This window comes from Alosa alosa, chromosome 12 (genome assembly GCF_017589495.1).
Source record: "Alosa alosa isolate M-15738 ecotype Scorff River chromosome 12, AALO_Geno_1.1, whole genome shotgun sequence".
In the NCBI taxonomy this organism is placed as follows: domain Eukaryota; kingdom Metazoa; phylum Chordata; class Actinopteri; order Clupeiformes; family Clupeidae; genus Alosa; species Alosa alosa.
In genome coordinates, this window is record NC_063200.1 from 6360439 (window position 1) to 6373469 (window position 13031).

Here is a 13031-nt window from a genome sequence, read left to right on the forward strand (position 1 = left end):
CTGGTAGTATTTTCAACAGGAATTACAGCCTGCACACTGTGTCATCGCAGTACGATGTTCAATTTGTAGATTATCCTTCTGAAACAGGTTGGTTGTTGATGCATGAACAGGTCTAGTTGTGGAACAATGGTGATCCAAGAGCACTGCATAGACGAAGGAGAACTCCAACCAAGAAACACCCCAGAAAGCTGAAGATCCCTCCACAATTGGGCTGCAGCAGTACCAGAGAATAGACCAAAGCCGTTTTTACATATGAACTCTGTCCAAAGAATCAGGCTACAATGCATTCAAATGTACCTCGCAACTACCTAGCTACCTAGCAAATGATCATAAACAAGAGTGTTTCTCTCTTTAAAGTTACCCATTTTAAATTGACCTCTGTCTGTAACTTTAGACAGGGATTGAGACACAAGATGAAATTTTGAATCTAGTGGACGTATTGTTAGAATAAGAGAGAGCCCGTGTGCACAGATTGGTCTTTCGTGTTGGTTTCTGGTGGTACTGAGCTTGCTAATTCACCTAACCAAGACAATATATAACCATAGATCTTTTTCCAAAACATGGATGAATATGAGGGGCAGGCGCTGGAGCTTGGTTAAAGAAGTGCCAGTGACTGCTTCATACAGGCTAACAGGATGGTTGGAGCTCAATAGCTAGCTAGCTCAGTGGTTCTTAAATGCTTTTGTGACAATGCATTGCACACTGGTTGTGTGTAGGCTATCTATCTATCTATCTATCTATTTCTATCTATTTATCTTTATTTGTTGGTGTCAAGTGAAGCTGGTAATTTCACTGTCAGGTGTTTCTTTTGTGTAGCAGTAGTAATTTGGCGATCAGGCAACCACTGTCCATGGTTCTAATATAATGTTCTAATGGTGACCCTGTCCTAGGAGATGGTGAGTGTGCGCAAGATGGTGGTAGCGGCATTAGTTTGTGGTGGGGGTGGGGGGTTGGGGGGGTATAGGGCCATGTTTTGTTGCAAATGCCAGGGCCGTTTTCTGATCCCATTCTGTCATTGGCCACTGGGTACAATTATACCAAGTTGGGATTTAGTTTAAGGATGCTTTGGGATGCTTCACAGGAAGCAGGTTCTTCTATAATTGCCCATCTCCCTACAGAATGTGAAGATTTTGTTCTCTATACTCACAAAAAAGCTGGCCTCTTAAATTATGCAAAACTACGACATCAAAACATCTATCAAGAGAGTCCTTGGTCCCCAACACTTTTTTGGGTGTCTGGAACACAATTCTGTGATCAGTCAACTGACCAGAGAGGTCAAACAGAAAATAACGCCACCTAAAAGTTGTCTGGTAAGATCTTGCAAACACCTACAGGACATTCCCATGCAGGGAACTTGTAGGGTAGGGTTCTCAGATCAAACAAGCCAAGGAAAGTGTTGATCAAGAATCATAAAGTGTTGGCTCATGGAGCCAATGTGGCAAACTGCTGAGCCTTGTTAAGCATGAGGGGTAGGTAAAGGAAAGACAACAGAGAGGAAAACCTAGCAGATCCAGGTGCACATGGGCATAACTATACAGCAGGCAGTGAGTTCTCTGAATCTGCAGGACATAATCAGTAAACCTTGCGTCAGGCAATAAGGCCCCAGCTCTGCACACTTCAAACAGTGTGGAAATACAAGAGCAAATAAGAAGCCAGATATGGTCCAGGTAGGAGGAGGGGAATATATAAAAGGGGCAAAATAGAGAGCAAAACAGAGCAAAATAGGTTCAAGCATCAGATCTTTTGGGCAGAGATGTGGTGACTGGAACCTTTTTGTAATTCCTTCCTCTTGCAATTCACCATCACAACTGCAAACATGGGAGCTGTCAAGGACCAACAATGCAGGCTTTGTAATCAAAAGAGAACCCTGACATACAAACTGTCCAGATGTCAAATATCTCTTACACAAGAGTGGTATAGGTGGCACCATGATATGGTGCTACTATCTCTTGCTAACACATTAGAGATGGATAGATAGAGGAAGAGGTCAGCTGACATGAAAGAGAAAGCCATCACCTTAGTTGGGAAGGGGAGCTATAGCTTGGAAAAAAGCAAACTCATTCACAAAGTGAATACAATCTGGTGACTCATGATTGGGATTCCTTTCCAACACTTGCGCATTGCGACGGGCACTAACTTTGAAATCATTACTAATCACGTTGATCAGAGATTCCTAATGTTACTTCCTAGCCTGACGAGCCAGACCCACATCAAGATATAGGGTCTGGGAACTCACCATTGGCAGTGCTCAATCCGAGGGGTGGGATAAATGGTTGTCTTTCAAATTCCCTCTGCACGCAATAGGATAGTGCTACAACTCATGAGTCCCATGCGTTTTCCCACCAACGGAACTAGCTAGTTGGCTAGTTGATCAAACTTTTGCTAACTTAAAAAAAAAAACTTAACTCGAGTCGCGATTCAAAGACCGCTGTTCACCAGCAGCAGCATCCACCTTCTTTGTTTTCAAGTAGCAGGGAATTCACGCGGAACTGTCACAACTCTGCCGTCATTATGTTAAGCCACTGATGTCTACTGACTCTATACACAATGTGATTGGCCTGACTAGAGTTTGGTTTTTCCAGCTCGCAAGCCAACAGAGAGTTGCTAGACTATCCTGGCTGCAAATTACATTTGCTGCTGCTAGGGTGCGTCTAGATTTCTAGGCTAGTTACTTCCTACTTCGCCTAAACTTTCCAAACTGACAATAAACAGCATCAACAGTCAGAAACAATGCATGTGGGTCTATCTATGCTGTTTGCAGGTGTTGCTGCCCCTGTTCATCACAGTAAGTTTCGGTCATTCTTTGGCACAGTAAGTACCTTTTTCTTGTCTGAGGAAACGTGAATTATCGTGTCCCAGCCTAGAATCTCCCTGAAAGAAGATCTAGGATGGGCGGAGCCAGGCTAGGGGAGCTAGGCCTTTAAAAAAAAAAAACAATCTGCAGCAAACTACCAAGTACTGGAGATAAGGGTTGATGTGGGAAGGAGACTTCAGTTCCCAGAATTGGGCAAAAGGAGCAAGAAACAAGTAGCCTACCTTATAGGATTGGGGAAGAGGCAGAGCAAGGCCCTGGCTGGATGTAGAGTAGCTGAGAAGAGGAAATCAGGAAGCCAGCAGCAAGTGGGTAGGGATTTTGCCAACACTGCTGCCTACCAACTGAAGAGTGTTGTGGTTAAGGTGGGGATCATATCTGTTCAGTGGTAGTCGCAGGAAGTGGACGTTTTCCTATTGTTTGCTAAGATTCAGCATCAGAATGACTGACACAGCTAGCATTAGCACTAGCAACACTAGTGACATAGTGGAGTATTGATTGAAGTAAAATTTGGCTCAGCTTGTGTAAGGTGATGCTCATCAATGTCTATTTAATGGACCTTAAGAAAATGTCATGCATTCTGACCAATCAAAGCAATATTTTTACATGGACAGGACGTTTCTTTCTGTTGCACAGAAAATAGGACTTAACATCAATGAGACAGAATTTGGTTTTAACTAATAGAATTAGGGTCTGATCATTGCAATTTGCCACTGCTGCTTTGTTATTTTCAGTGTGATCCCCACTCAGGCGTGGAAACACTTGGAAAGTTGGGTACCACCTGATGAAATTTGCTCATCTTATACATCATCCATCAGGCAAATTTGTGTTTAATCTGAATTGAACGGTGTAAATATCTCCCCCAAATTCCTAAAATAAGGCTAAAAAACATGGTTCTTTACATTAACTTGTTCACTGTGCATGAATCAACATTTGTGCGATGGTATTACCATGGGAACAGGGAAGTAAACATAAGGCAAAATGTCCATCATGTCGTTTCCAACAATGCAATTGGTTACTTATATCACGGGGCAGGTTTTCCTGTTCGGCGAACAATTGGCTTTTGGCACGGAAGAGGTGGGACATAGACTGCCATCTTGGCAGTACCAACTGGCCCCATACATTTCTATGGAGGATTTTGTAAATGCTGTGTCTCCTTAAAGCAGCATACCTGTCAACACTCCCGTTTTTCCCGGGTTTCTCCCGTATTTCAAGGTCATCTCCCAGCACCCTCCCGTTTTGTTATTTCTCCCGGAAAACTCCCGTAATTTGCATGGCCATCAAAATTCATTTTAAAATTATTGATCCATTCAGGTTGCCAGATTGTATATGAAAATACACCCTACACATACACGATCACTTAGTTTCAATTTCAACCGTTTTGTCATAGGCTAAAACCTGGCAACCCAAAACCCAAATAAGGAAGCGGGTGCCAACTGCGCAGCCTGAGTCTCGTTGTAAGCAAGCGGGGCTAGTTGAATGGCCTACTCCAGAACTAGCTGTTGTGAAATTGTTGGGAATTTAATTGATTAACACATCACATAAACTGTTATTGAGTGTTGTTGATACACTGAACTTGTTCCCTCGGAACCAAATCTGACAGCAAGCAGCTTTGGAGTTTTGGAAGTAGGCTGCAGGAAGCAGCTGGTGGATACATAACTGGCATGCTTAAGGTAATGGTATGGTAAAAGCAACGACTGAAATGCAGTGTTGAAACATGTGTATGAAACATATTAAATATGCAAACACAGATCCGGTATAAATACTGACCCCCCCCCCGAAAAAAAATCTCCCGTTTTTGGAAAGCTAAATGTTGACAGGTATGCCTTAAAGTCTCTGTTGAAAGTTTGTCACTCAGCTAAGGTCTTTGGCATGTTGTCCTCACTGTCAAAATGAATGGAAGCCTGACACTCATTGCTTTGCACAGAGATGTCGGAATGTCTCTTACCAAAAGGAACTCCACAGCACCCTGACAACTTCCCCATGTAAATCTGTGGTCAACTGCAGCCAGTCCTAATGGACAGCCTCTGGGTCAGAAATAAAGCATGCTGTTCCTGAGGCAAAACAATGGTAAAAAATTATATTCAAATAGGAGCATAATTAAAAACCGAACACTGACCCAACAGACGAATATCGAAATAGCTGAATATTCAGGCACATTTTCAAAAGCAATGGTGGTTAAATACATAAAACATATGGCTATGCAATATGATAATTGTTAGTTGAATAGAAATTTGTAAATCCATTAGATCCTGAACTACTCACACTGTTAAGCAATATTAATTGTCCTGTACATAAATTCCTACATCTTGTTTGAGTATGTGCATTTTTCATTTTATTGTTATCATTTTTTAAAAACATTAAAAAAAAAAATGAGAGCATTGTCATTTGGACTCAGTTATACGGACACACATAATCTTAGTAGTTTGCCGGAAGGTTAGTGGACATTTGACTAGGTACAATTAGTGATGCAGTATGTCCTCTGCTGGAACACACACTGCGTGCAAGGGAGGGAGCAAGTGAGAAAGAGACAGAGCGCACGACGGAGGGAGAGGGGGAGAGCGCGAGGGAGGGAGGGAGGGAGGGAGGAGGGGGTGACTAAGAGAGAAAGAGAGCGGGAGTGGGGGGTGGGGGGGCATGGGGTAAGGGGGATTCTTGGAGGGGGAGGATTTGTTAGACAGCTCCCTCTCTCTTCCATGCTCTGAATCTCATCCACATTCTCAAATTCCTCCCTCTCTCACGTCTTTTCTCACACACTGTTCCTTCATGCCCTCTCCACTGAGCGCCCTCCTTTTCTTCTTCCTTAAGCTTTCTCTTTCTCATCACACACACACACACACACACACACACACACACACATCTACACACAAATACACACACACACAAACACACACACACACACACACACACACACACACACACACACACACACACACACACACACGCTCGCGCACTCAGGTGTGAGTGGGTGGTTTGGTTATGAACACACCCTTGAATGCAGGCATGTGGATGAGTCTGAACAGGTCATAGGAAGTCAAAATTCCAGTCAAGCTGGAACGAAACACACTTGTGAGCTGAACAAGAGCATTCTCCCCACACAAATGAATGTGCGAGCACGCACACACACACACACAGAGAGACAGAGAGAAGAGATATGTCTTCAGAATCTTCAGCCTACAGCCTATTCATTCAACTGTGGTCCTTTTGGAGTATGAAATTGAAAAAAGGCCTATATGCCAAGGTTATTTAGGATGCTTTAAAAAAAATCTGAAACAGATAAGAACAAGATGTGGATAGTTCCCATTTGTTATTTATTCCAATTTTGTGTGGCTGTTTTTATTTTTTGTTTATCACAACCATTTTTATTCCAAGTCACAGAGGACTGCACTTCTCGCTGTTTCAGATTTTCCGACACACTTTGGATAAGACTGCTTTCCGACTGTGCCTTCTGCACACTTTACGGGAATTGGAACATGCCAGGGATAGGATCATTGCCATGGTAACCAATCACTCGCCAGTGGATGGGTATGGGAGGTCAGAACTAGTTGTTTCCTTGGAAACCGCACACATCGCTCAAACTGGGAGCACTCCCTCCCTTTCCCCGCGCGGTGGTGCGGATGGGGGTAGGCGACTTTAATTGGCTGAAATGCAGCCTCTGGGTCTAACACCTCCCTCTGAGAGGAGAGCAAGCTCTTAAAGGGGAAATAAAATATAGAGTTCAAACTTGCTCTGTGTCATCATATCCTATTTAGCCATAGCAACTAGCTATTAGCCTAACATCAAACGGATTGGGGACAAACTTAAGCTATTCCTTATAATTATTTTGATCACTTTAGAACCTACATTGAAAGGCATGCTGATCAGAGTGGAATGGGAAGCTCAAAGGATCCTTTCACTATTAGCCTTAATAAGGCATCCCTCATGTCAGTTTCTAATTTTTATGAAATATTTGGGCGAGGTTTGGCTAGACATAAGCTAAATACCACAATGTAATATGCCGTAGGCTAGGTTTGAAATTAAACTAGCAAAACGCGACCTTTGTTCTACAAATCCCGGTGCGTTAAGTGTGCGTAAAATACAAAAGATGCATAATAGAGAGAACTTTTTAACTTGCAGGGCTCCAATCAGACTGTAATTCGTTGAAATAAAAACAAATTCCATTGTCATTATTTAACATAAAGATATTTTATGCAAATGAATATGCTATCCAAAAATTATACTCTGATACTTTGAAAACAGCCTTGTTGGCGATAATGTTGGCAATGTAACATGGTGGAACCTTACCGTACACAGCATCACTACAGCATACACTAAGCAGGCTACGTAGCCAAGCAGAACAGAATTAGATCAAACTGCCTTCCATGCAAACTGCCTCCCTTGCAACAATACGCTATAGTCTAGTCATCGGACATTCAGCACAATAAACAAGAACAGAAATCCACGTTTTTATCCGAGATAAAAACGGTCTCGCAAAGGCTACATTTTGACCTCTCTGAAATCACGGATGTGCATGACTTCGTATGGCTGCATGCATCGCACGATTTATATTGAGGTTGATTACTTTGCCTTTAAGTTCACAGAGCATCCATCTGCCACACTGTAGAAGCTCCGCCCTGATGTTTTAGCCTACCTACAGGTCCTTCTGCCACCGGAGTGGAGTGCCTGCGCTTGGCCCGAGCAACACAAATCACGCAACTTCAATTCCCACAATGCTCTCATGACAAGTTTGCAGGAATTGCAACAGTTGCGGAACTTGTAGTTTTTCGTCTAATTTTGTCCCCGCCAAAGTTGAAATGAATGGACACAGGTCATCCAAACTCTGGAAGGGAGACATCACTTCTCAAATTAGAGACACTTCATCTGCATGTTTTTATTTTATTTTATTTATTTGTTTTATTAATGAATCACGACGGACAGCATTGGATAGAGTTTGGCTTTGTAGTGTGCTTTAACTTTTATATGGAAATTAACATTTTCATTTTATTAGATGTCCATACGTTTTAGTTTTGTTCATTTGCTATTAGTTTTTGTTATTAAGAGCAATAGCCTTCACTAGCCTACTCTATATAACTCCTTGCAGATCTTAGATCCGTTTGCATTTTCAACATCTTGTTAATTGGATAATATGGTAAAAATAAAATTCATACAAGCATTAAGTGGTACCAAATGCATCGTTAAGTGGTACAACTGATTTTTAACATCCCTACCCCCATCAGAGTAACTGTAATGATTATACTGTAGATTAAAATGATAGCCTTTCTATAAGTAAGTTATTGAATAAGTCTGACGTGTGGCCAAAGTGTACTGTTAATTTGTGAACTTTCATACAATTATGTGACATTGTGTTAGTGCCTTTAAACATCCAGAATTATATGTTTTTCCTAATCATATTAAACATCTTTCTGTCTGCCTCTGCTGACATTTACCCTTGTCCATACTATATTCCTACTGAGTCAAATTAGTACTGTTACCCTTGATATACGCTTACTATACTAACACATTGCATACACATGTGATATACATATGTAATACAGATCAGATGCCGATTTGTTTTTTGTAAGTAAGGTTTAATTCTGAAGCATAACACAATGAGGGAAAATAAGATCAGACAGATGTTAGTATGGTGCAACTCTAGTCTGACACAGAGAGATAACGCTTTTCCTTAACATGTGTATTGCAAATGGCATATAATTACATATTTATTCACCAGTAACCCCAGTGTTTAAACAGTAAGCTGTTTAAACTTTAATCAGTGCTCACATTTTAAACATTAAACTGAAATGGTCTTTCTTCCACATACATAGCCTACAATCCTGGTTTGGTAGTCTGCCTCAGTTTCACATCGCAGTTATTGATTTCTCCTCTCCATGCATAGAAGGCCATTCTGTTCCCAGACATTGTTAAGATGCAGAGGTGGTACAGCTCGGCCGGAGGAGCCTAGTAGATCTGAGGCAGTGGCTGCTCCAATGAATCTGCTGGATCTGTGTGATTCTCCTTGCTGCTTCACATCCTCGGAGGGAAAGTGAGAACAACCCAGAGTAGGAGGGTAGGGAGAAGGGGTGTGTGTGAGTGGGGTGGGGGTAGAGAAATGAATGTGCAGGCAAGGTTTTTATTTTATTTATTTATTTATTGTTTTTTGTTTTTGTGTTTTTAATGTGGAAGAAAAAATATATGTCAGTTAAAGCATGTTTAAATAGATGTGACTTATACCCATGTGATATGACAGTTGATTAGAGATGCGTATCAATGTGTATGGGTCTGAGATGAATGGGTCACAACAGATTTGGGCTTGATTCTGTATTGCGCAATAGGGGACTTCACCTGTGTGATGTGATATACACAGTATAGACAATTGGTGCCCTCATTGTCAGACATTATTATATCAAAATCCTACTCAGACCATTTATTTGACAAAAATACTGAAATTATTACTATCCTGAAGCTTTAAAATATCAACAGATAAAATGTTTAATGTGCAGGCCTATCCTTAAATGTCGGGAACTGAATTTAACACATGTAGGAAACACCTGTGAACACGTCAATTAGGTTATATTTTTACATTTCATATTGAAGTCAAATACAATAACATGTTGTGATATTGTGTAGATAATGTCTGTGGTGATGTCTACCTCACATTTGTATCATTTTAAAAGTTGCTGTGTGGTTTATTAAAAGCGCACGGTTACACATGTGGGGATACAGAACTTTTCTACTATTCGGTGCGCCTCATGAGAACATTCTTGTTGGGTAAAGTCAGTTTGGAATTTGAATAGCACAGAAGAACCGCCTCCCTCTGATTGGTGGAGAACCAGGCACTTGGGCGGAGTTTGGGTGTCAGTCATTGGAATATCTGGACGCTGTATGGCTGAGGGTCGAATGGGCAGAAACCTCGTCCAAATATATATAGTATGGCAGCGCGGTCGAAGCAAATGATAGCTTGCTCTCACTCAGTGGGTCTAGCGCTAACGTATTCAATGTGTCTCCACAGACTCGACTCAAACCTTCGCCCCAGAACGAAATATCGTGGTTTACACTGATAGAAAGTCTGTTTTCTTCGTCCGAAAGGAGGAAGAAACAACTAAACAGCAAGAATGATCAACACAATGGAGTGTGGAGTAGATGCGCAAAGTCTAATTTCGATTTCTTTACGAAAGATCCACAACTCCAGGACGCAGAGAGGAGGCATCAAGCTGCACAAAAACCTCCTGGTCTCGTTTGTACTGAGGAACGCAAGGCAAGTCTACATGAACGAGAAGTACGCAGAGATCTACAGAATGCAGCAGTACGAAGAAGTGATGACCGTCTGCAACGAGATCCAGGAGCTGAACCCTCTCGAATTAGCCGAGGACTGCGAGGAACAGACCGGTGAGTGCTGCGGCAGCGGGGCTGGGACCGAGTCGGCGAGCCTCTGCGGCGCGCTACTGCCAAGCAGTAACCAAGCAGCTCAGCCCGCTCTCCTACAGACTAGTGCTTGCGCTTCAGCCCTGTCGCTCCGAGCCGATGAGGGTTGTAAGGAGACGGATTCATCGTTCTATCGCAGCTGCTGTGCGGAAGCATACCCAGTCTCGAACTGTGAGTTTTCTCCAGTGAACAGCATGCACTGCAACAAGACCACAGTGTTAGATCTGGACACGCACGTAGTTACAACAGTTGAGAATGGATACTTGCACCAGGACTGCTGCGCCTCGCTCCAGCACTGCTGCCAGGGCGCACAAACCCCGGCCAAAAAGCGCAAGGTTGACTTTGGCTACTACGTGTCCGAAATCGAGGAGGTACCGGATTTTACGCCATGTAAAAGAACTAAGTATGAGGACTGCTCATACGCAAATTCAGACCATTTGGACACGTCGAACATTTCTAATTTGATCTCGATTTTCGGCTCGGGGTTTTCGGGGCTGGTGAGCAGACAGACGGACTTTGAGCAAGCATTCAACGGACAGTTCTGTAGCAAACAAGCCCTAGCAAGCCTCGGAGCATGGACAAGAGCTATAGTAGCTTTTTGACTGTGGTAAATTATAATCAACTTTATGAAATTGTACAAATTATAAAAGATATTGACTTTATTTTTGCAAATGGTTATTTAAGCATTGACATTTCTGTTTGTTTTGGTTTAATGGGGATGCGGAGAACTAGTACCACATGTGATGTATTCTTTAAAACAGAAAATGTGTACATTACACGAGCATTTGAAGTGGTTGTGAAATTATTCTAACGAAGTGAAATTTCGTTGCCTTAAGCCCAACACAAACTGCTAGCTATCGCCACACATGGAAAGTAGTTGAATGTCTCGCTCGCGGATTGCTGTTTATCTCCCATAAGCAATTCTAACAGACCTCATTTGTAATGGCACTACATATATTAGATGAATCGTTACCTGAGAAGAACTGTCAAAATTGGGAAGAGAGTCTTGAACTGTGGGTTTACAGAACATTGTCATTGTGACCTGTTTGATACAGTAAACAGCGCATGTTGTGCACATGCATAAAGGAGTGCTGTACTACTTTGTTATGTGTTTTCTCAAACCAGTGTATAACAGCTTCCATGTACTGTTCAACCATCTGAACTTAACTTAACCTGTAAGGTATACATTGTGACATGTAACCTACTTTAAGAATTTCTATACAGTGTAAGACCATACACCGGTTTAGTCCAACACTATTGAAGATCTCTGGTTCATCTGATATGTATTAGTAGCCCTAGAACATGCAATGAAGGTAAACAAGGTTGGAAGTCAGTGAAGTATCTCACACTGTCTTGCAGCATCAGTTCCTTTGAGTATGTTTGTAGTCCCTTTGTGCCAGTCATCTCATCACACTCTACACTGGTGCCATTAATTAACACTACAACTCCCACAATGCACACCTTAACTTAATCAAGCCAAGTATTTTGGTGACAATTTGGACTGATGAGCGTTCCTCACTGCCCTCCCCTTTAATCTTGGAGTTATTGATTAAGCCTTCACAGTAATTCATGATTCCAACGTTGTTTGGTTTTGTGAGTTTTATTTTATTTTCTAAAACTTAAGACCTTTTGTTCTAAAAAGGCAAGCTCGTGATTTAGCCATACATCCTCACATTATATAAGCACTATGTGTACTGAAAGACGTTTTCAGACGTTTTCTCTCCATATTTTGTTGGTATTCTTGTATTTTTTGTGTACATTAAAATTGTATATCACCGGGTAAAACTGTTTTAGAAAGTATTTGTTTAAAATTTATAACCTTAATAAAAAATGAAAATCACTCAACAGTTTAAGTGTGTTCTTGTAATCAGAGCTGTGTAGGCACTGTTTCATAAGGTCTTATTAACTTCTGCTGCCTCTGCTGCATGCTATAACTTTCCTGAGAGCTCTTCAAGAGATACACAGCCTCATTCATACCCATAGATTATGAAATGTCACACAAATCTTCACATGCACCATGTATTCAAAGTTTAACTTGGATCACAAAGAGCAAGTTAGAGCTGCCTTTGAAGTAGGCCTACGCCTACCTATCAAGTTAAAGGCACAAATAAAGATTCTCAACAGTAAAGTGCAGTCTTCACTGACTTCTTACTTCAAATCATTTGTTAGGTCAGTGAGATGGTCTGTTGTAATATGAACACAAATTGTGTAAATCTCACACCATAGTGGCCCATGACAGGCATTTGCTGTCTTAATACAGCTCACACTGCAGGCCTTTGTTAAGGCCTACTAATTCTACACATTCAAATAGTTGTTTCAATACAGAGTTGGTCTATAGACAACACAGAGAAAATAATAAATATGAAAGAGGTCCTATGCATGTTTTATAGCTTAGATTTGTACAGGAACTAGAACAAAAAAGAAATTGCACTTATTCCGTATAGCCTAGAATGAAATCTCTGTTATGGTAGCCAGTAGGTTTATGTGGAACACGTTTTCTGATTCAAGGCGCTCTCCCTAAACTTCAGCGTGTGTTATCTCTCCTATGTGCCACTTGGTGGTGTTCTTCAAAATCAATGAATGAAGGTATTAGAAAGCCTGCGCAGTGGCACCTCGGGCTGACCTCGCTCCGCCACCTCTCCCCCACCCCCTCCACATCCATTCCGTTCCCTCTCCTCCTCCTCTCCTGTCTGCGTCGTTTCAACCCCAAACCTCTTGACTCCCACAATTTTAGATAGCGCTGTCCGCTACATGAGCACAGCTTCTGTCATACAAAATCTTCGAGTCTACACGGTAATATAATCGACGGATGCTGTCC

At 41.8% G+C, this 13031-nt stretch overlaps 1 protein-coding gene across 1 annotated transcript; it reads left to right on the forward strand.

Annotated features, from left to right (window-relative positions):
* The first annotated feature begins 9752 nt into the window (after positions 1–9752).
* Positions 9753–12053, forward strand: ier5l (immediate early response 5-like). The gene has a single exon (XM_048258157.1). The coding sequence runs from the start codon at positions 9904–9906 to the stop codon at positions 10813–10815; it is 912 nt and encodes a 303-aa protein (XP_048114114.1). The 5' UTR covers positions 9753–9903; the 3' UTR covers positions 10816–12053.
* Positions 12054–13031: the final 978 nt, after the last annotated feature.

Coding starts and splice junctions, on each gene's coding strand:
- ier5l (XM_048258157.1), top strand. CDS start 9,904: ATGATCAACACAATGGAGTGTGGAGTAGATGCGCAAAGTCTAATTTCG.